Source organism: Pagrus pagrus, assembly GCF_965226575.1.
Source record: "Pagrus pagrus genome assembly, chromosome: 11".
In the NCBI taxonomy this organism is placed as follows: Eukaryota; Metazoa; Chordata; class Actinopteri; order Spariformes; family Sparidae; genus Pagrus; species Pagrus pagrus.
The window spans coordinates 15,012,964-15,035,751 of record NC_140195.1 but is presented as its reverse complement, the minus strand read 5'-3'; the positions used below and the strand labels follow the sequence as shown (position 1 = coordinate 15,035,751).

Here is a 22,788-nt window from a genome sequence, read left to right as displayed (position 1 = left end):
GCATGTGTGAAGATGCTGCAGCTGACAGTGACCACTTCAAATATTCTGCATTTAAATTCATGTAAAGATCAAGAGTTTGGCCTGTTGATCATTCCAGCACTAAGGGCCGTAGTAGGACAGGCTTGATTTGCCAATCTGACATATAAGTAAGGCACTTTGAACTGAAGCAATTTGTGCGACTTGAGGTCAGAAATATTTTGCAACGAGAAAAATTTGGCTAAAATAATCTTGAAGATTAAGATGTACCAGTGTTGTAGCCTATGCAAAATGAGGTATGACTCTCCCACCATGCTGCGTAAGGTACAGTGATAGGTCCTAAAGCTGGAATTAGTCACATACCTCAGGGCTGAGTGATACAGGGGGTCAAACTGAATAAGGGATACGGTAGGGGTGTAAATATTCACCGATATCAATCAGAAACTGGTTTTAAAGTTAAAGATACGCCTACACCAATATGCGGACCTCCTGGTCGATCTAAATCTACTGTGAACTGGTCAATGGCCCAGTTTTAAAGTTATGAATCAGTTGAGTGAGGCTGCTATGCTGCTACTTCCTCACAGCATCTTCAAACTCTTGTAAAAGTCCAAATGTCAGTGAGAGACTCTCGTGACATGCATCACAGTAACATTAGTGGAACATTGCCTGCCAGGTAAAAAAACAAAAGCAACATGTCCGACAAAGCCAACAAAATTCACAGTACACTGTCAAATCTAAAATCAAAAGTTTGGAAGGGATTTGGATTTTATAAGGAGGGCAGGAAGTTGGACAAAAATAAGGCAGTTTGTAAGCTCTGTAGAACAGTGTTTAAGTACAGTGGTAGCACGACAAATCGTTGTCGTGCTACCACGAAACCTGTGCAGAAGACGAAGATGCTAGTAAAGCTAGCACTAGCAAGAAAAGGCAAGACAAAGACACAGAGATTAAACACTTTTTCCAGCCACAATTTAGCCACAACTCGGTGAGGTCTAAGGTTATTACGGCAACTATAGCCCAGTTTTATTGCTTACGATATGTCTGCTTTTGAACGTATTGCTATCATTAGCTGTATTCTGTGACTGCTGGTAGTACTGCACACCGTTAACTGTCACTGTCTGCTGAAAATATGTACTGAATGAACCATACTGCACACTGTTTACTGTCTACTGACAGAACTAAATATTTGTTTGATTGTTACTCATAGGTGTGATTTTATACACTGATTATTACTAGGAAGCAGATGATACAGACAGTCAGGGACATCTACTTCAGAGAGGTCCACTGCAGACAGATCCAGACAACAGAATAGTTTTTCCTCAGATCCAGGATGAGACAACGGGTCAGTTTTTTATACACTGAGGTATAAGCAGATTAAGATGAAGGTACACATAAGTAATAAAAATACATAGTTACCCTGGACTTTTAATGAAATACCTATTTAAAGGTAGGCAATGCCACTTTTTAGAATAGGCTTTGTAGTGCTTCATGCATCATTAATAGGGAATTTTGGGTTTAATCCGGCTGTCAATAAAAATGAATGATTATCAGGGATAATTATTAATTATGATAAATAATAAGATCCAATTTACATCAGATCACCTTGGGGCACCACCCTTGAAGAAGGGAAAAGATAGCCAATTCACCAAATCAGTCTCATAAAAAGGTACTAAACTGTCGGTTGGTGACTGATTAATAATTAACTTAATAACTACACCCGAAATTACCATAACAGTTAGTAATGGTTGAAGGTTTTGTAGTACTTGACAGACTAGAGGTTGGCAACATTCACTCTCTGCCGCAACATTAAATAGACAGCATGAAAGTTCAAAAGTCTTTTATTTAACACAAAGATGAAAACACACAACTAACTAACTAACTAACATGTACTATAAACAGACACAGAGAACAGTGTGTGTGTGTGTGTGTGTGTGTGTCTGGAAGACCAAAAGCAAAGTGGTGGCTAGGGTCCAAAGTACCACGCTGCACAGCATTGACAAAGGATGCCTTTAAACAAAATGGCTGATCAAGTCTAAGATGGTGGTTCACCACTTGTTTCATTGATAGGAGAGAACAAAGAAACAATGGTGGTGCTCACATCATGTGCTCACTGATATAACATGTGGGTGTGATATGCTCCAGGCTGAAGGAGTGTGTGTGTGTCACGTGATGCCAAGTTTGAGAAGATGGTTAGTTGCATTTAAAGACCCTGAGTCTATGTGAAGCATAATTCAACTAACGTCAAATTAGCTGTGTAGCAAAGCAAACTACCAATAACCTGACGTGAGATCACAATAACACCAAAACAGTGAACAAACACATAGATTGAACACATTTGCATCAACCAGAGTCCTGTGCTTAGCCGTCCTATGCTAGGCTGTGTGCTATCTAGGCCCAGTTCAACGTTACCAGTCTTTGAAGAAAAGGTGCTGGTGGTTCCATGGCTGATGAGCCAAGCAGGAGAGGGTTGTAATTCCAATGTTGAGCAATGCTTTTCTTGCTGTGCAAAGTCTGATGAAAGACAGCAGGTGGAGGAAACTGGCCGCTCCTTTCCTTTACAAGGATAGCAGCTCGGTGCCAAATTTGTTTCGTGTTCCTTGGATTGTGTAGTTAGCTGGTAAGCTTTGTATTGCAGCTTTTGGTGCTAACTAAGCTGGAATACTAGCAGGACCTTGTGTCGCTGCTGTGAGGTGAAGTTCTTTGGGCCTGCTGGAAATGCAGCTGGCAACTCTCAGCAGCTGTTTGGCTCAGAAGAATCCAGGAGAGGAAAACTTGAGGGCAGGCAGCCCCGTGGGGAGAAAGGTGGAGAAGAGAGAGACGAAGGAAGCAGCTGGATCTTTGACTAAATGGTCAGTGGGGGGTCAGTCGCCCTGACCAATACTGACCGACTTCATCTGTGGGTCCCAACAGCTTATTCTAATTCATCATAGAAAATTAATGTCTACATGAAAAAATGAATTGTATCCGAATGTATCGCACTGAATCAAATTGTACCATAATAAAAAGTATCGTCCCTGGGTTATATTGTAGCCCATGTACCTAGATATGTATCGGATTGTTTTGTAAGGGTAAGATGCACACCCCCGCACTGTGAAGCAAACCTGTAAATAGCATCACCAAATTCAACCTGAATAAGAGAGAGGCCAGCAACTAAGCGTTTTCCAGATACCATGGAAAAACAGGACTTCAGTCTGTCAGGAAAGCCAAGTATGAATTTTGATTTCTTTGCAGGGCATTGAATTGTCCTACTAAAAATCAGTGTGCAGATTTGAAGAGGCCATCTCTGTATCCTTTGCACACAGATGGGGCTGGCAACTTGCCACATACATTGTGGACATAGATTGTCACACCCTTTACTGTGTAGACAAATAAAGACTGTGACTCTGTGAAAAGGTGATTGAATAGAAGGGTACTTGCATGATGCCAAAGCTACACAGAATTGTCTGAATACAAACCAATGGAATAAGTAAACACCAGGTGAAAGAAAACAGAAGAACAATTTGGCACACCCTGGCTATTTATGAAACAAAGAGTACCAGTAAAAACAATCCCAGTTCTCCTGCGTGATCACCAAACTGGTAGTTTGCTGTAGACTGACAATGGCCTTTACAAGAGTTTAAGAGGCATGACCCTGATGATGTGGTGGTATAGGTTTATTTACTAACCCTGCCATCTTACATTCTCCCTAGTGCTGGGTACTACGTGGTCCTTTGAAATGTCATGCATTTCTTTACTTTAGATGTTTTATGAAACACCAGTGCTTGAAATGGGCCAGTACCCAGTACCAGTACTTTTACATGTTACTCATTGGAGTATTGTGACAGTTTCTTGCGTACCAGACCCTCTCACAAGGTGCTGTTACTCTTTTCTACCCTCTCCATATCATGCTGGGTGCCAGGGAGCGCTGCAAAATGCCCCAAAGCATGCAGAAGCACTGCCTGCTTCATTTCGGAGCCCATGTTAACGAGTTGGACTGTTCAGACCGGCAGTCAGCTCCCAATCTGCACCAATTGCTTCAGCATCTGCTCTATTTTCTTTTGTACACAGACGTCAACATCATGACGTGTACCATCAAGCCTCTTTTGGATCCGCAGCACTGGCGTGCTGTATGGATTGACACACTGGTACAGCTTTACGCCGGAGCTGCTCAGTTCAGTGTGAACAACAGAGCCCAAAATCACAATCACATTGCCTCAGTGGCCTTTAAAATCTGTACAGTGAACGACATCCTCTGTCCTTAGACCCTTGATTCGAGTGAGGAAAAAGTTGCCATGTGTACCATGAGAGCCAAAGCACTGCTTTTTGAATGTATTTATTTTCTTTGCAATCAGACACAGAAAACACTGATGCCGATAATCAGAAAAATGCTGAATATCCTGATAATAAGATAAAATTTTCCAGCCTCACTGAGATTATTTTTTTCCCAGCCCGTATGCTGCTCACATATGCAAAAACTAAAAACCACAGTCTAATGCAAAGCAGGCAACACAGAAAATAGGACATGTGATGAGGAAACTCTCTGATCATTAGTAAGATCTGAGATCTTTTGCACAAGGAAAAACGCAGCCAAGCCTTCTGCAAGCCTGCCATATCAGTAAAATCAGGTTCCTGTAAGAATTTATCTCCACATGATCTCACTAGTCATCAGACAATGTCCTGTTTTCCATTTTACCTCAGTGGACACTGCTCCATGGTCTCATATTTGCAAAGTAATTAGTTGCTAAATTGATCAAATGAATGCAGTGGAGTGAAAGTGTTAAGTAGCAGAACACGGAAATACTGAGGCCTCCATACCTCCAAAATGTGCATAGGTACAGTACTTTAGTAAATTGCTGTTGGTCACATTCAACTTTGAGAATAAGACTTTTATTTTATTTTTCTACTTTTGCTGTAAATGTATATCGGTTCCAGTTATCAATTATCGGTCTCCTGGATTACTAATCATCAGTATTGGAATCAGCCCTAAAAAAAACATATCAGTCGACCCCCAGCTGAAATAATGTGTTCGTGTATATTTTTTCACACTAAAATTATTCTGAGAACATTTTGAACAGCGTGTTGTCTGCTGTACCACTGCGCCTCGTCATCCTCAGTGAGTGAGAGACAGACAGAGAAATGGAGAGGAGAAAGAATATTTAAACGAATTTCAGATTTTTCTGTCATTCACAAGGATTGCACCATGTTAATCCCCATCAGAGGCTGAAACATATGGCAGTGGCATGCACAGACTCTCTAAAGGGCAGGTGCAAAAAAAATTAATGAATGAAAATTGATAAACATTACTTTGTGCCACAGATTTACACAAGTTTATGCCAGAGGGCAATTATGCTGCGTTGTTTTCTAAGAATTCAAAATTTAAATTATAGCTGCTGCGCAGCGATGGGTCGGGTCCGGGCTATTTTTGGCAATTCTGAGCAACAAACAGGAGAATAGGAAGACAAGACAGTTGACAACAATGCTCATTTTGGACCACTTGAGGATTGAACCCACAACTTCTGGAACCAAAGACTGTCATCTATCGCTCTGAGCTAATTGGCAAGTGGCAATACAACAGTGGCTTCACAAATTGAGTAAGCCAGTCACTGTTGCGCAGGCAGATTTGAAACCACCGTAAAAAATTCAGTTATCAAGACAAAAATCTGAAAATACACATATTGCAGCATGGAGATGTTGGTAATTTTAAAAATTATTGATTTGCTCCATAAGTGAATAACTGGTGTTTAGCTATGTCATCATTGCATTGACTCCAATTGTTCACATGAAAGAAAAATTAAAAATGCTGTGAAAAATTCAGTTTTTGAGGCTCAATTTTTGATAAATCAAAGGAGGAGAGAGGAAATAGGTTTAAGAAGTTTTACAGTTTTTGAAAAAAAACTGAGTGATGTACTTCATAATTTTTAATAGGTTTAAATGTACAAAAGTTTCTTCAATATTGAGGCTACAGTTTGATGAAAGTTCTGAAGCTGTAGCAAGTATGGTTGATTTGTTATGAATTTTCAAAGTTTTGAACTTTAGACGCTTGCTGTAGCACCACCATCAGGACTATTGGCTTGGGTTTACAGCTGAGGTAATCTGGCATGAGACTGGACCTTTGTGCAAAAATTGGTTAGCTTTCATCCATGGTCCAGTCCAAGCTATTTGTTTTTATTTAATTTAGAGGCTTGCTGTGATGCCACCATCAGGACAATGGTCTTGTGTTTCATGTTGAGGACATCTGACATTTTGATCTGTCATCATCATCATCCTTGCTGGGTCTTGAACCCACAACCCCTGATACCAAGCACCAGCTCCTAACTCACTGAGCTAATTGGCTGGAAGTGAGACCTGCTGTGTAGCTTGATTTGTCGACTCAGGGAGTCACTGTCTGGGCAGCTGCTGTCAAGGCAGATTTCAAAAATGGTCAAAATGTCAGAAATTCCTTGACTTAAAAAAAATCTGATAATACATAAATTGCATCTTGACAGCATGGAAATGTTGGTGATTTGTTTTTAACTTAAAGTGTTTTGCTTCATAAGAGAACATTTGATGTTTAAAAATGCCACTCTTCCATTGACTCCAGTTGTTCCCATGAGAGCAGAATTCAAAATGTTCTCAAAAATTCAGTTTTTGAGATAAAATTCTGATATTTGCCAAACTCCATCAACCATGACTGCAAAATATTCTCAACTTTTTTCAGGAAGATTGAAAATGTATTTAGCAAGAATTTGATAGTATATGTTTACAGTACTGTTTACAGTCAAACATTTTGATGCACTGTAGGTTTAATTTTTGATAAATCAAAAATCCAAGAAACAAGTTTTGTGGAGGACGGTCTGAAGATGCTCTCTAGCAAGTTTGGTGACAATTGGGCAAAAATTGTGGGAGGAGATAGGTTTTATAAGTTTTACAGGTTTTGAAAAAAACTGAGTGATGGACTTCATAATTTGTAATGAGTTTAAGTGGACTAAAGTTTCAGCAGCATTGGGGCTACAGTTTGGTGAAAGTTTCAAAACTGTAGCATGTACTGTTGATTTTGTAGGTATTTTTAAAGTTTTTAAATTTAAACGCTTATTGTGCCCCCCCCAGGAGGAATATTGACATGTCCTTGGAATTAAGTAAATCTGGCATGGGGCCAGACATTTCTGTAAAGTTTGGTGAGTTTTCGCCCATGGGAAGTATGACTTCCTCGGAAGAAGAAAGAAAGAAAGAAAGAAAGAAAGAAAGAATTCCTAGGAATACAATAGGTTCCTGGCAGCTTAGCTGCCTGGACCCTAATTATTTGACATTAATAAAATGCTGTTGCATTTTACATTTTCTTTTGTGATTTTCATTGTTTAAATGCCACCAAAATGCAAGAAACACAATCATTGACTCTCTAATTTTTTCAGGAGTTGGACCACCAGAAACCTGCTTTGGTTTCAAAATCCTGTATAAAAATGGTCGACCATATTATAGTAATGGTCTTCCTCTACTCTCTCCGGTGTTAGGTGCTTTAGGGCTGCACTGCAATCCATCTGCCTCAGATCTTTACCCATAGCATATTCGGCTGTAGTGTAATCAAATAAAATCAATTTTATTTATATAGCCTGAAATCACAATCACATCCCCCCAGTGGGCTTTAAAGTTTGTACAGTGAATGACATCTGCTGTCCTAAGACCCTCGATTCAAGTGAGGAAAAAGTTGCCAAGTGTACTGTCCTACAAGACAACACGCCAATGCCAGTGCCATCTAAAAAATGTGATGTTCAAGGTCACCTCTAACAGAGAAAGGATGTTGCATGAGAGCCAAAGTACTGCTATTTAATGTATTTATTTTCTTTGCAATCAGACACAAAAAACACTGATACCGATAATCAGAAAAATGCTGATTATCGCGATAATAAACTCAAATTTTCCAGCCTCACTGAGCCGATTTTTTTCCCAGCCAGTATGCTGCTCATCTTTTTAGATAACATGTAAAAACTAAAAACCACAGCCTAATGCAAAGCAGGTAACACAGAAAAAAGGACATGTAATGAGGAAACTCTCTAATCACCAGTGAGATCTGAGATCTTTTGCATAAGCAAAAACCAAGAGCTGTGTAAAATTTTTTCATGAAGCCAAACCTTCTGCAAGCCTGCCATACCAGTAAAATCAGGTTCCTGTAAGGATTTATCTCCACATGATCTCACTAGTGATCAGACAATGTCCTGTTTTCCATTTTACCTCAGTGGTCATCGCTCCATGGTCTCAGTGTCCACAACACTGATGTGACGAGTAATAGCCAATCAGCACTGAATAATCTGAATTTGCAAAGTAATTAGTAGCTAAACTGATCAAATGAATGCAGTGGAGTGAAAGTGTTAAGTAGCAGAACATGGAAATACTGAGGCCTCCATACCTCCAAAATGTGCATAAGTACAGTACTTGGGTAAATTTTTGTTGGTCACATTCAACTTTGAGAATAAGACTTTTATTTTATTTTTGTTTAACTATTTTTCCTGTAAATGTATATCGGTTCCAGTTATCAGTTATCGGTCTCTTGGATTACTAATCATCAGTATTGCAATCAGCCCTGAAAAAAACATCAGTCGACCCCCAGCTGAAATAATGTGTTCGTGCATATTTTTTCACACTACTCTTAAAAATATTCTGAGAACATTTTTAAGCTATTTTGAAACAAGACTCTCAATTATTCACACTGTTTCTCTTTTTAGTTATCATGACCTGTTTCTGGCACTGAACAGCGTGTTGTCTGCTGTACCACTGCGCCTCGTCATCCTCAGTGAGTGAGAGACAGACAGAGAAATGGAGAGGAGAAACAATATTTAAACGCATATCCGATTTTTCTGTCACTCACAAGGATTGCACCGTGTTAATCCCCATCAGAGGCTGAAACATACGGCAGTGGCATGCACAGACTCTAAAGGGCAGTAGCAAAAAAGTGAATGAATGAAACTTGATAAACATTACTTTGTGCCACAGATTTTTCATTGTTTAAATGTCACCAAAATGCAAGAAAAACAATTGTTTTATCTCTAATTTTTTTGGGAGTTGGACCACAAGAAACCTGCTTTGGTTTCAAAATCCTGTATAATTATGGTCGACCATATTATAGTAATGGTCTTCCTCTCCTCTCTCCGGTGTTAGGAGCTTTAGGGCTGCACTGCAATCCATCTGCATCAGATCTTTACCCATAGCATATTCTGCTGTAGTGTAATCAAATCAAATCAATTTTATTTATATAGCCCAAAATCACAATCACATCACCTCAGTGGGCTTTAAAATCTGTACAGTGAATGCCATCCTGTGTCCTTAGACCCTCGATTCAAGTGAGGAAAAAATTTGCCAAGTGTGCTGTCCTACAAGACAACACGCCAATGCCAGTGCCATCTAAAACATGTGATGTTCAAGGTCACCTCTAACAGAGAAAGGATGTTGCATGAGAGCCAAAGTACTGCTAATTAATGTATTTATTTTCTTTGCAATCAGACAAAAAACACTGATACCGATAATCAGAAGAATGCTGAATATCGCGATAATAAACTAAAATTTTCCAGCCTCACTGAGATGATTTTTTACCCAGCCAGTATGCTGCTCATCTTTTTAGATAACATGTAAAAACTAAAAACCACAGCCTAATGCAAAGCAGGCAACACAGAAAATAGGACATGTAATGAGGAAACTCTCTGATCACTAGTGAGATCTGAGATCTTTTGCGAAAGCAAAAACCAAGAGCTGTGTAATGTTTGACGGGACTGAACCCTACTCTTGGAAAGTCAATTTTTGACACTTGAATATTCACTTTGAACTGCTGAATACAAGAGACAAAAATTCAATTAGGTTCTTCTTAAATTGCACAATTTAAAAACCGCCCACAAGACAAGGGGGATTCATGAATTCATACTGGTTGTCCTAAGAAAAAGCAATATTTAAATGCTATGGAGTGCTGTAGTAATGAGTCCTAGAACCTGGAAATCTGTATGCAATTTTGCACATCCGGTTCCCTCGTCTCAAAGTCAACAGGTTTTCAGCTAAATGCCTGAAATAGAGTCTTTGGTCACCACAGGCTTAACATATACAGTATACACGTTTTGTTCCTCAGCAGAAAATAAATCATTTAATGTGCCACACTTGAATTTTAAAGCGCTTATGTGTCTTAAAAATTTGTGGCTAAGTGAAGCTACACAAGTTGTCACGGACATTAAACGTCATCATGCCGAACACGGAGACGCGTACTCACTTGTCCGTCCTTTTAAGATGCATTTTGTAATGAAATGCTTCAGTTAAAATATTAAAAAACATATTTACTTTGAGCAAATATTGCGAACCTTGTTCACACTTTAAATTATTCATGAGCCATATTATAAGATTTATTTCAGTTAATGTACAGTTTCTTATGGAGCCACTGCATTTACACTCAAAGTGTTTGACATGAGCTTAATTAATTAAAGATGTGTTCTGAAATCATTACATATTTTAAGTCATATTCTTTTCTTAATTCATATAAGTTCTGACATATTTCTTGCATGGCCATAGGATGAGAAAAATAATCTTTGTGACCTTGGGGGTCCCATATCATCTGCCATAAATACACTGCATCATAAAAACTCAAATTCAACTGTTGTTATTGTTATATAGTATCTCCATTCTCCATGAGTATATGATTTTATCTAACGTTAGACAAGTTGAACCGCAAGAGGACACACAACAAAGAGGGAAAAGAGCTTTATTTCAAAAAGAGCAGGCACAATCTGTTATTAACCCATCTCAATAGGGATACAGTTGAAAGGTTATAATAACCTCTGGTAGGTTTCCCTTTATTCTTCACAATTCTGTCTTAACCACATTCATACAGGTGGTTACATCAAAGAAAGCAAATCGAGTTGTATAGCATGACAGATTATTAAATATGTATTTCATATTGATAGATAAAATACAAAGTGCAAAAAAGAGTAAAATAACCACAACCACCACCAAGAATTAACTTAAATCAAACATCACTCCAAGTCAAAACACGATGTTATCAGATTTCCATATTGATTAACATAATTAACATCAAAACCGAACACCACTAAACATCTGAAACTCATAATCAGGAAGTAAATGTCTACTTTAAATGACCTACTCCATTGCCAATGTGCTTTACGCAGTGCTCTACATCTTTACCTGATCATGAAGAATACACAGATTATACACAAAGAAGCATAAATGTGACTGATGGCTGAATAAAACCCTGCTGTAAAACATTTAGTGTTCAGTTTTACACAAAGACATTTTAAGTAACCATGATTGATTTTACACAACATAATGTCAGAATGTAATGTATTTGGTACTAACATGGTATTAAACAGGGAATCAGTCTTAAATGAGGCACTTACAGCTGCAGATGGAGAAAGGAGTCTAAAATGTGACTGATTTCAAAATGATCAAGCTAAAACAAAGATATGTGAATAATATCGAACAGGCCTAAGTACATGCCCTGAATGTGCATCAATGCATCCTCATTGATACTCATTTACATGCATCATTGGGGGTTTTTTTTTAAAGAGAAAAATGGTGTCACATACTCACCATATACACCATTTTAATATTCTAATCATAATGAATACATGAGTACCAGGGAGTTTCTGGTTTCTTTCTTCAGTTTTGGATCTTCATCTTCCAAACTTCAGATTAATTGGTTGTTTCCCCAGGGCTGTTCTCTGCTGGTCCAATGTCTCTGTCCTGCAGGCAGGTAAAGAAAGCACAGACAAGTGCACCAGTATTAACAAGAGCACCGCAGCGTTAAAAGGAAAAATGCCAAATGTCACCTCGATCCAACTTATGACTTGTGAGGATCTGCTACTTGTCTTTGTCTTATGTGATGGATAATTTGGAGTTGGTGGATTGTTTGCTAGAAAAAAACAAGATACTTCGAGATGCCACTTTGGGCTTTAAGATGTTTTGCATCTGTATAAGATAGCTCTATTAGTCAATGAATGTAGAAAAGAATCGGTGGATTAATTGATGGAAATAGTTTTTAGATCTAATTGTTACCTCTCGATTGTTCTTGTACCACCGATTGAAGTGTGTCTTGGCAGCGCTCACACTTGTTGTATCAGTCTTCTTGCAGTAAAACCTGATTATCGTCTCTGAAAAGTTTGTTGGGAGAAGTTGGGACACCTAAAAAACGACAGCAGCATAAAGTTGTAAAAAATAACATACCAGAAACTGCCCTATGAATAACAACACACAGGGCAAAAACAGCTCATGCAAGGAAAGACTAAGATGAAATATTCTGTCATCATTGCTTTAGTTCTGACCTTCTCTTCGGGGATCGGGCCTGCCTCCTTTGGTTTCTCCTTGCTATAGAAGTTCAGATGATCCACAGGGTTCTTGTCTTCCATCCCATAGTCCAGAGTAATGTCCTAAATGACAAAGGTCAGCTAGAAGGTTTTTTTTTATATTCACAAAGGAATTTTGCCGCAACAGAGGGGCGAACATCTGACAAATCAAATGAATTATCAAGATCAAGATGTGAAGTTATAGTAATTAGACTACAAACATACCAAAGCTTCAAAGTCCTCTGGTCTCAATCCATCAGTGAGCGGTTTCTTCAATTCCTCCTTCCAAGCTTCGATCACATCCTTAGGGAGGGAGGTGAAAGGGTAAGAAACAGGAGGAATATCTTTGTTTCTTAGTTTTGGCTCTCTGTCCACACAAAAACAGTGTTTTTCTTGCCCCCAAATTAAGTTTGAAGTATTTAAGTCCATTTTTCCCTCTTATGTTTGAAGAAAATGGAGCTTTTGAAAAATGATGATGTAACCTTGCGCAGTTTGGGAATAACATGTAGCCTACATTACACATTAAAATGCAAATGGGCTGCACTTAATCTCCACTTTTCAACTTTAACGGACAAAGTGCCTAATAAGATCCTTCACTCAACAAAATAAAGAGAAATGTTCCACAAAGCAACGTTACAGGACCAAACAACAGTAACGTAGTAACTGGTAGTGTCTTTGGCAACTTATGAGGAAAGAAATACAACAGTTATATACGTGTAAAAGTGTCTGTCATCCTGTCTGTCCTACCAACTCTTCGTCACATTTCTGGCCGAAAAACAATGTCTGTCCCCGGCAAAAAACTTTAACTCGCCATGTGTTTGTCTCCTTCACTATTGTGTTGTTGTAGTTGCTGCTTTGAAAAAAAAACACAGCGACTGTCAGCCCTCCCGACCGAGACTTCAGTGAACTTTTCCCCAGAAAACAGCATCCCTTCCCGCGAGTGTGAGTCAGGCAGGGTCCTGTTTACTTATGGCGATTATGTAATTACGTAAATTAGAGCAAAAAACGTAACTTTGTCACTTTCCACGATGCATGGTGGTCAGGATCTCAATCACAAAACATTATAACTGCATCCATATGATTATAAACAGTCAGCAGATGTTGAGATTAACAGGAGGACACCGGGGGAAACACGTTGAAAAAAACACAGACGTCAACATCATGACGAGTACCGTCACGCCTCTTTTGGATCCGCAGCACTGGAGTGCTTTATGAATTGACATGCTGGTGCGGCTTTACGTTGGAGCTGCTTGGTTCTGTGTGAACAAAGGCAGAGAATTTGCGAACCTCCTCTGTGGAGATAATGCGGAATCTCTGTGTGAAAAGGGCTACTCACACATTCATGGCAGCCATGCAAGGCGCTGGCCTGCCTATCAGGAGCAATTTTAGGTTCAGTGTCCTGCTCAAGGACACAATGACAATGAACAGGAGCAATCAGGGATCAAACCACCAGTCCCAATCTACCTCCTCCCGAAACACATCTGTGTAGTATCTATGAGCTATGTTTAAGTGACAGAAAAATCTGTAAAGGACTACAACTGTATTGTGAATTTGGCTACATTAAAACAGGTCGTCACAGGGACTAGGAGGGGACTGAAAGGGGGTTCAGTGGGCTAAAACTGGCCTGGAAACTTGTGAAATTGTTTTCACACAAAAACAATGTGGTTTAAAAATGCCCCAGCTTAGTGTAGACGTAGCCTATGATTTTGTTCAGAGTGCTATCACATCATCTAAATTCAATTACTAGGAATGACCCTGGAATTTACTGTGGTCGACATGAAATCCAGGCACAATGTAAAATGATAGAGATGAGAGAAACAAGCAATGTGCACTTAACAAGAACAAAAAGAGTTTCACATCCAGCTCTGTTGTAATAGTGAACTAGTTAACATTTCAAACAGATGTGTAAGGCAACATGACAGTATCTAACAGACATTAGATACGCACCTCGCCGGGTTTCTTAGTTGGCATTTCCCCCAGAAACTTGTAGAGGTTTCGAGAGATGATCCTCTTCAGAATCTGCTGAGCCTCTTTTAGTTCGGTGGAGGAAGAGAAGAGTATTTCCTCAAACACACGATCTACAGGACAAACAGTAACAGAGTTGAAGAAAGGTGAGTTTGAGTTTGACAAAGGTACAAGGTAATTAATAAATAATTTGACTATGTGATAAAATGACTTAATAATTTGTTCTTAAATATATAATAATAATTCATATTATTTAAACATCCTTGATAAAGGCTGGCTCAATCTGGCATTTTGAATTTTTAACACTGATTACAACTATCTAATTTACAGGATCTGGTGTCATTTAATGCGCATGATCACATGATCACATGATCAAAACTACCTACAATAATAACCTCTTACATATATACACTTAAATACCTCATTGGCTGCCCTTTTTCACAAGAGTGATGTGGCAAAGCAGCTGCCGGATCAGAAGCCACGCCTCCAAATGCATGTATTTCTTGGCTGGAAGTTTAGCCACGATAACAAAAGCTTGCTGAATTTTTTAACTGGTTTTCAACCATTTTCATGCCTCTGTGCCGGTGATATGTTTTCAGGTTTTCCATCTCATTCTTGTGAATGTGCTATTACAACAACGCCTTGAGGGAATTTCTTCAAATTTGTCATAAACATCTACTTTGGGTTAAGGATGAACTGATTAGATTTTGGTGGTCAAAGACCACAGTGGTATCTACAGACCTGTCAGCTTGGTGTAGGCCACCATATCCTCCATGGCTGTGGAGAGAGTGAACATCTTCCCTCCTGAGCCTTCAATCTTGATGTGCCCGTCTGCTTTTAAAAAAGCGTCTGTGATCCTGGATAATCATACCCAACATCATTATCTCTTTTAAGAACATGTTGCAGTGTAACATACAGTAAGAGAGTAAATCATAAAGGAAATGACATAAGCTACATCAGACAGCAGACCACGCTAGATGTTGTTGGAGTGCCAATATGGGAAGGGTATGTACTCACATAGCCTCTATGTTTGTGTGCACTTTGTGTTGGCAGGCTCTCCTGTGGAGATTGTACCTTGTGTGGAACATGTCATAGATATTGCCCGCTTCCTGTTAAGATAACCGATAGTTTAGTCACATCTAATCAGATAAATGGATTGCTGTTTAAAATCTGATAAAAAGCAACAATGTCTGAACCTTGTCTCGAACACAGATCTGCTTCTCGACTTTCTTCTCGCCATTCACCTCGACTTTCACCTCACACACCCTGGCAAAGTGGAAGAAGCGGCGATGGTCAAAGTTGTTCTTCATGCCCAGGTGATGGAAGTCCCTAAAATCAATCAAAGTTAAGAAATATGTGAAGAAATTTGGCTTAATATGTAACTAATAACTAATCAATTCACCCTGAGGAATCCTGCATATTGTTAAAATAATCCAGAGAATATTGTCATTGTAGTACATAGTAGTTCATCCTTCTATATCATAAAGTGAATTGTTCTACAGCAGCTGTTCAACAAGTCCCACCTGGCAAAGTAGTCAAACTTGTCCACATCAATGCCATTTCTTTTGTTGGACACGATTTCATAGAGGAAGGATTTGTCCTTTGACCGACCTTTATATGGCCGCTGAGAAGATGACACACAAGAGTGGGTTTAGATATTGGCTGCTGTGGCAATGATGATACTGATTGATTTAACACACTTCACTTGAGCATGACTGACTGGAGTTATCTTCTTTTTAGGGTCCATCATTTCTTTGATGAAGACCAGGTCCAGGCCTTTCTTCTCCATCTCCGCCTTCAGTTTATTGTCTTCCACCAGGTAGTCAAACATTTTTATAGAGGCCTGCTCATGCTGCAACAGAAACAGATGCATTCATATATTAACATGAGAATTCAGTGTTAAACAAACAATCACTCACTGTACAAGTAGTTTGCTAAAACATGACAGGATCTGTCATTTTTGTCAGATGACAGTTCTGTGGCCATAACTTACAGCAGTGGTTCCCAAACATTTCTGCATTGCCCCCCTTTTGTAGATCACAGTATTTTCAAGCAAGGATTAGTACCCCCAGGGGCCCCTGAGCACTGAAGCTCATAGGCCAGGTCTGCAATGGCTCTTTTCCTAACATGCTTGCACAATCAATTTCTCTGTACTTAATTTTCTGATAGGTTCTTTTGTCATACATCATGGAAAACTTACCTTCCAATTCAATTCTGGACGTTTTTTGGCGATGAACTTTCCATCATACAGATGGGAAAAGGGCCCATGTCCTAGATATAGAGAAATAGATACAAGATAACCTAATAATTATCGTGTGTGAACTGTAAAGTGAGCGGCTGTGACTCAGGAGGTAGAGCAGGTATGATGGTTGGTCATTTGATCTCCTAATCTTCCAGGTGCATGTTACTTATGGTACTGAACCCCAAAGTGCCCCTGGTGGCTTTTCCATCGGGGTGTAAATGGCTGAGCATAAAAATATCTTGAGGCTTTTTGGATATGAAGTGCTGTATTGCTTCTTGTTGGCCATGCAGGGTGCGGAATAGTGTATCAATATGAGTGAATGTATCTACCATTAACCATTAAAGTATCAGGCCTGTTTTTATATGAAATAGGGCAAGTTAGAGACAGGAATATACTCTCCCCCAATTTAATAATTGCATTTTTATAAATGAACTATTTTGGGACCTGCTTCCATTTGTTGTTATTTTATTTTGCTGGTAATGTGAATTGAACATTTAAGCCATGTTTATCTGTTTGATGAATATTATAAACTCATGATGACGTACTGTAAATTTTTGCAGAATCATTTTAATCAACATACCAGTAGGTTCCATACGGGTCTTTAAAAAAACTGACTCAATCAGTCTGAATCACAGTGACTATGATTGATAAGTGTCCCAAATTTTGATTTACCTCTCACTATAGAGGAAACCACTGGGTGTCAGTTTATTGGAAGATAATGAGTGAATGAGCGGTCATTTCTTGTGTGTACAGCGAGTGCTGCACTATGAATGCCTTACAGGAGAGACTGGAAAAAGTAACATTATTGTATATTAAAACAATTATTGCATCACTCCTCTCTCTCTGAAGACTGTTTTTTCAACCCTGCCCTTCAGTATGATCGTTGGAAGAGCTACAAACACTGTTGCCTATAGTTATTTTGAGCTTAACCAAAACTTTCCGCTTTACCATTCTTACTTTTTATGTTAAGCTGATTTCAATGAAATTCATGATTGCAAATGTTTCACATTAACGGCCTCCCCATACCTTTCCTCTTCTTTCCTGTAAGGCATTTAATCTGAAATATCTGCAGGAACTTTTGAGTTTTAATTGGCATTAGATCAAAATTAAAGTTAGAACAGAAAGATACCTAAATTGTACATTTTCATGTGAAACGCTGCACAAACTGCCTCCATTTTCTTCATTCATTCTTCATTTAGGGGCCGGCCTTTTATCATAAATACTTCCTGTAACACTGTACATTAGATCAACACCAGCTTTTATTGACAGTTTGTCAAGTACTGTCAATCTGTCATTTTTACTCTTAATCACAACCAGCAATTACCACTTAAAACCTATAACATATAATAGTGAAAAAGGTATGTATTACTCACCCAGGTCATGGCAGAGACCAGCAATCTGCACACAAAGAATGTCTTCGTCAGTGATCCCGAGCTCCGGCTGCCGTGTTTTCAGAGCTCGTACAAACTCTCCTGCCAAGTGTGCCACCCTTTACAGCACAACAATGAAAAAACCCAACTCATTACTCAATTATCGTATTTGAAAAACAGAAAATATGGACTTGTATACTTGTACTAAGGTATGCAATGTTAACTTCAATTTCATTGCTTTGTTCATGTCATCGTTGATTACAGGATTGAGTATCTTAGGACACAGAACAGCGTCCGTGTATCTGAAAAAATCCAGACATACCCAATGGAGTGTTCGAAGCGGTTGTGGGATGCTCCAGGGTAAACAAAGTAGGCCCCGCCAAGCTGCTTGATGAATCGAAGTCTCTGGAACTGTGGCGTGTCAATGATTTTGACGAGAAATGGGTGTAACTCCAAATGCCCGTGGACGGGATCATTGAACACCTGGCCGGACACAGTCCTACAATATTACCCAAAGGAGTACCAGTACAACCAGCTCTAGTCTCTTGAGGACTCTGTGAGCTTGCAAAAGGATAAGAATTCAAACATTTTCTTGAATGAGGCCTATTGAATTCAAACATGAAGCCACAGCTACAGAGGAATAAAATCAGTGGATAAATTAAAAACCTGTATGTGGTGGAGCAAAATAGAAAAGTTCGCCTAAGTATTTCGTGAACTAGTTTTTCATACTGCAATCTTCCTCATCTTCAATGTTTTCATCGCCTTCAGCTGGAGATTGACTTTGGACTCAACAATTGACAACAAACATACACAATCTTAATACAAATACAGTAATAATTACCATAGTTGTCTAGGCCTGAAAATGAAGTGTGATGTGTAGTTACAGCACACAATATTTTACCTTGCCTTGGAAGATTTTCTGTTTCTTCTCTGACTCTGACGAGCTTTCAGAAGTTGTAGCCATGGCTAACCGACACTTTCTATGTTGGTCCAACAAGCAGCAGATATATCAGGATAGCCACACGAACAATATTAAAACACGTTAAGACTGCTGAGGGGTTGGACAATACCTGGCTTTTATATCTCACCACACCTATCAGATTTGTCACTGCCCTCATTATGGATGTCTTGTGATTGATTAGACGACAAAAACATTTCAGTAAATCAAATCTGAAAACACATCAGACTGTCACAAGACAAATTCTTATACTTTTTTTACTCTTATAACCACTGCCCTCAGTATATATGACACATACAATTATTCAAATTATTCTATGCAGACAATGTGATATTATTCCTGCAGAACCTTGTTTAATCATGCAATCAGGTCATCAAATCCCTTCCTGCAGCATGTGAGTACTCAAAGTGTTATAAATGTCAAATCCTGCAAGTGTATGTGTATGTGTACTCTGTACAAAACAGATTATGTGAGCATAAAACTGAAACTGAAGCCAAAACATAACGTAATTTGGTCGTTATTTCACTTTTGGTAAGTCCTGGTAAGAAAAAGACAGATACAACTAATAGGTCAGGTAGTGCCCACTGACTTTATTAAATATACAGTATATTAAATGCACTGCTGGTGACTGTTCTGCTTAATTTGTCTTCCCTTCTGTTTACCTGTTTACAGGTAGGGCCACCCAGAGTAAAAACAATAGCCGTCCTGCTTTTAAAGAGCCACATTCCATCGTGCACCCACGCCCATACTGACATTTAAAAGTCATTTTTGCCAACTCATCACAGGGAGAGAAGTGAAACTAGAACTTCACTTTGTTCTTTAAATGTGTAATGTTATTCTGTATCATTCATCTATCAGAGTATGAAACTACACTCCATACTTTTAACTTTACTAGTTATATTTATTTATATAAAAGTAGCTCCTATAGAGACAGATATGTTAAAAGTGAACGTTTCTTTATGTTGCAACTTTATATTTGTTTAGTCTGAATTTTCTATTTGTCTCTTGTAACAACACTGTGCTTATGTTCTGGTTAAATGCTTGGTTAAGGTTAGGAAAAAATAATAGTTTGTCTGAAATACCTATTTTGGTCGCCACAATCCAAGATGGCGATGGTCTGACTTCCCATGAAAAATAGACAGTTTTTGGTCAGTGGCTAATAGACATTTAATGTGAACATGATATGCCACACTTAATTGTTAGATTTTATACACTAAACAGATGATTAGCTTGTAAAATTTGACACGTTATAAATGTATCCACCCAACAGGATAAAACATGTTTCAATTTTAGCAAAACCTCAAGCAGCTCAAAAATTGAGATGATGCTTGCTAATATAACAGTCATTGGGTATTTTCATTTTAATCATGCACAAGGATGCAGGCGAGCATGTGGATGGTGTGCTACAAACTCCTTCCAATGGTTTCACACTTTTTCACAGATCTTTGGGGTCAATCACTCAAACAATGTGCAAGCAAAGGCAGGGAAGAAGAAGTCTGGATACTAGCAAACACTGTATGTAAACAAATCAGGATTTGAAATATTAAAAAAATTGCAAATGTTTTATAAGGAAAGAAAGGTATTCAACATGTTTATTAGACCTCAGGGATACACAAAATGTTTTTTGGCTAATAACAATGAACAAAAACATAACTTGTTTGTTAAAGGAAAACTCCACTTTCCAGGTGAGGTAAAATTTAGTTCAGATTTTGAAAAAATAAAAAAATTCTTTGCCCTTTTGGGGTTCGCTGTCACCATGCTGCCTGCTTCTCAGCCAGGTACGAGAGAAAAAAAGAAATGCCTTAAATCAAGGGGTTTTGATTGATTGTACTTTATACAGTGTATGTATAGCATTCATTTAATGAGGAAGTCTCTTATACAAGTGAGACCTAACCAAGCCAGGGTCTAAATCACAGACAAGGCAACAATATTAAGGCATGTGTGAAGACGCTGCAGCTGGCAGTGACCACTTCCAATATTCTGCATTTATTTTTCTGACATATACGTAAGGCACTTTGAACTGAAGCAATTTTTGCGATTTGAGATTCGGAACATTTTGCAACGAGAAAAATGTGGCTAAAATAATCTCGAAGATTAAGATATACCGGTGTTGTAGTCTTTGCAAAGTGAGGTATGACTCTCCCACCATGCTGCGTAAGGTACAGTGATAGGTACTAAAGCTAGAATTAGTCACGTAAGGGCTGAGTGATACAGGGGGTCAAACTGAATAAGGTGGACAGTAGGGGTGTAACAATTCACTGATATGAATCAGAAATTGGTTTTAAAGTTAAAGATACGCCTACACCGATACGCGGACCTCTGGATCGATCTAAATGTACTGTACTCTGGTCAATGGCCCAGTTTTAAAGTTATGCTTCAGTTGAGTCTGCTATGCTGCTACTTCCTCACAGTGTCTTCAAACTCTCTTAAAAGTTAACTTAGCCACAACTCTAAGGTTATCATGGCATCTATAGCACAGTTTTATTGCTTTTTGCTTTTTTTATTGCGTCTGCTTTTGAACGTATTTCTATCATTAGCTGTATTCTGTGACTGCTGGTAGTACTGTGCACCGTTGACTGTCACTGTCTACTGTCACTGTCTACTGAAATTATGTACTGAATTGAACCATACTGCACACTGTTTACTGTCTACTGACAGTTGCTGCACAGTGCACGCTGTTAAGTTAATCCAACTTTTGAGTTTGTTATCAGTAGCAAAAATTTGTTTGATTGTTAATCATAAGTGTGAGTTTTTACACTTAATATTACTAGGAAGCAGTCAGGGACATCCAGTTCAGAGAGGTCCACTGCAGACAGATCCAGCTCAGAGAGACCCTGCTCATGGAGATCCAGGCAACAGAATAGTTTTTCTTCAGATCCAGGATGAGACAACAGGTGTGTTTTTGATACACTGAGCTATAAGCAGATTAAGATGAAGGTACACATAAGTAAGAAAAATACATAGGGTTCCCTGGTCTTTTATGAAATACCTATTTGAAGGTAAGCAATGCCACTTCATAGAATTGACTTATTCTTATTCATAATAGAAAATGAATATCTACATGAAACAAAGAATTGTATTGTCTCATACCGAAACCGGATCGAATTGAATCAGAATCGAATCAAATCGTTCCATGATAAAAAGTATCGTCCCTGAATTGTATTGTAGCCCATGTACCTAGATATGTATCGGCTTGTTTTGTAAGGGAAAGATGCACACCCCTAGTGGACGGTGAGGCAAACCTGTAAATAGCATCACCAAAATCAATCTGAGTAAGAGAAAGGCCAGCAACTAAGCTCTTTCCTGATGCCATGGAAAAACAGGACTTCAGCATGAATTTGAATTTGTATGATTTTGATTGTCCAACCAAATTCCCAGGTATTTATAGTTATCATAGAAACACCATCCAACGTGTTGATGGAAAGGGTTGAAACATTTGTTTACCCTGGTGAAAAAAAGTATGGTTTTGGTCATGGTTGAATGTAAAAAGCAATTTCAGATCTGATAGCACATGCTGCAGTGTGTTAACAATCAGTGTGCAGATTTGAAGAGGCCATCTCTGTATCCTTTGCACACAGATGGGACTGGCAACTTGCCACACACATTGTGGACATAGATTGTCACACCCTTTCCTGTGTAGACAAATAAAGACTCCAAGCAACTCTGTGAAGAGGTGATTGAATAGAAGGGTACTTGCATGATGCCAAATGAGCCCTGGCATGAACCCAAAGCTACACATAATTGTCTGAACACATATCAATGGAATTATTAAACACCAGGTGAAACAAAACAGAAGAACAATTCGGCACACCCTGGCTATTTATGAAACAAAGAGTACCAGTAAGAACACTCCCAGTTCTCCTGTGTGGTCACCAAACTGGTAGATCCTCATTTCATACTTTAACCTCCCTCATCTCTTTTGCTGTAGACTGACAATGGCCTTTACAAGAGTTTAAGAGGCACAACCCTGATGATGTGGTGGTCAAGGTTTATTCA

General features: G+C 38.8%; 2 protein-coding genes across 2 annotated transcripts in view; both read right to left on the bottom strand.

The window, feature by feature from the left end:
- The window catches only part of LOC311264694 (deoxynucleoside triphosphate triphosphohydrolase SAMHD1-like), a gene marked incomplete at its 5' end in the record, with an annotated part of 43,505 nt that extends 31,185 nt beyond the window's left edge, over nt 1–12,320 (bottom strand). Inside the window, 2 exons of the mRNA XM_084365781.1 lie at nt 11,971–12,096; nt 12,237–12,320. Of these exons, the coding sequence (XP_084221907.1) occupies nt 11,971–12,096; nt 12,237–12,320 (210 nt within the window). The remainder of the gene's footprint in view (nt 1–11,970; nt 12,097–12,236) is intronic.
- The window catches only part of LOC311264756 (deoxynucleoside triphosphate triphosphohydrolase SAMHD1-like), a gene marked incomplete at its 5' end in the record, with an annotated part of 62,664 nt that extends 43,866 nt beyond the window's left edge, over nt 1–18,798 (bottom strand). Inside the window, 11 exons of the mRNA XM_084365846.1 lie at nt 12,483–12,560; nt 14,205–14,335; nt 14,964–15,079; nt 15,240–15,331; nt 15,419–15,551; nt 15,746–15,846; nt 15,928–16,074; nt 16,423–16,493; nt 17,838–17,953; nt 18,157–18,317; nt 18,736–18,798. Of these exons, the coding sequence (XP_084221972.1) occupies nt 12,483–12,560; nt 14,205–14,335; nt 14,964–15,079; nt 15,240–15,331; nt 15,419–15,551; nt 15,746–15,846; nt 15,928–16,074; nt 16,423–16,493; nt 17,838–17,953; nt 18,157–18,317; nt 18,736–18,798 (1,209 nt within the window). The remainder of the gene's footprint in view (nt 1–12,482; nt 12,561–14,204; nt 14,336–14,963; nt 15,080–15,239; nt 15,332–15,418; nt 15,552–15,745; nt 15,847–15,927; nt 16,075–16,422; nt 16,494–17,837; nt 17,954–18,156; nt 18,318–18,735) is intronic.
- Between the last annotated feature and the right edge of the window lie 3,990 nt (nt 18,799–22,788).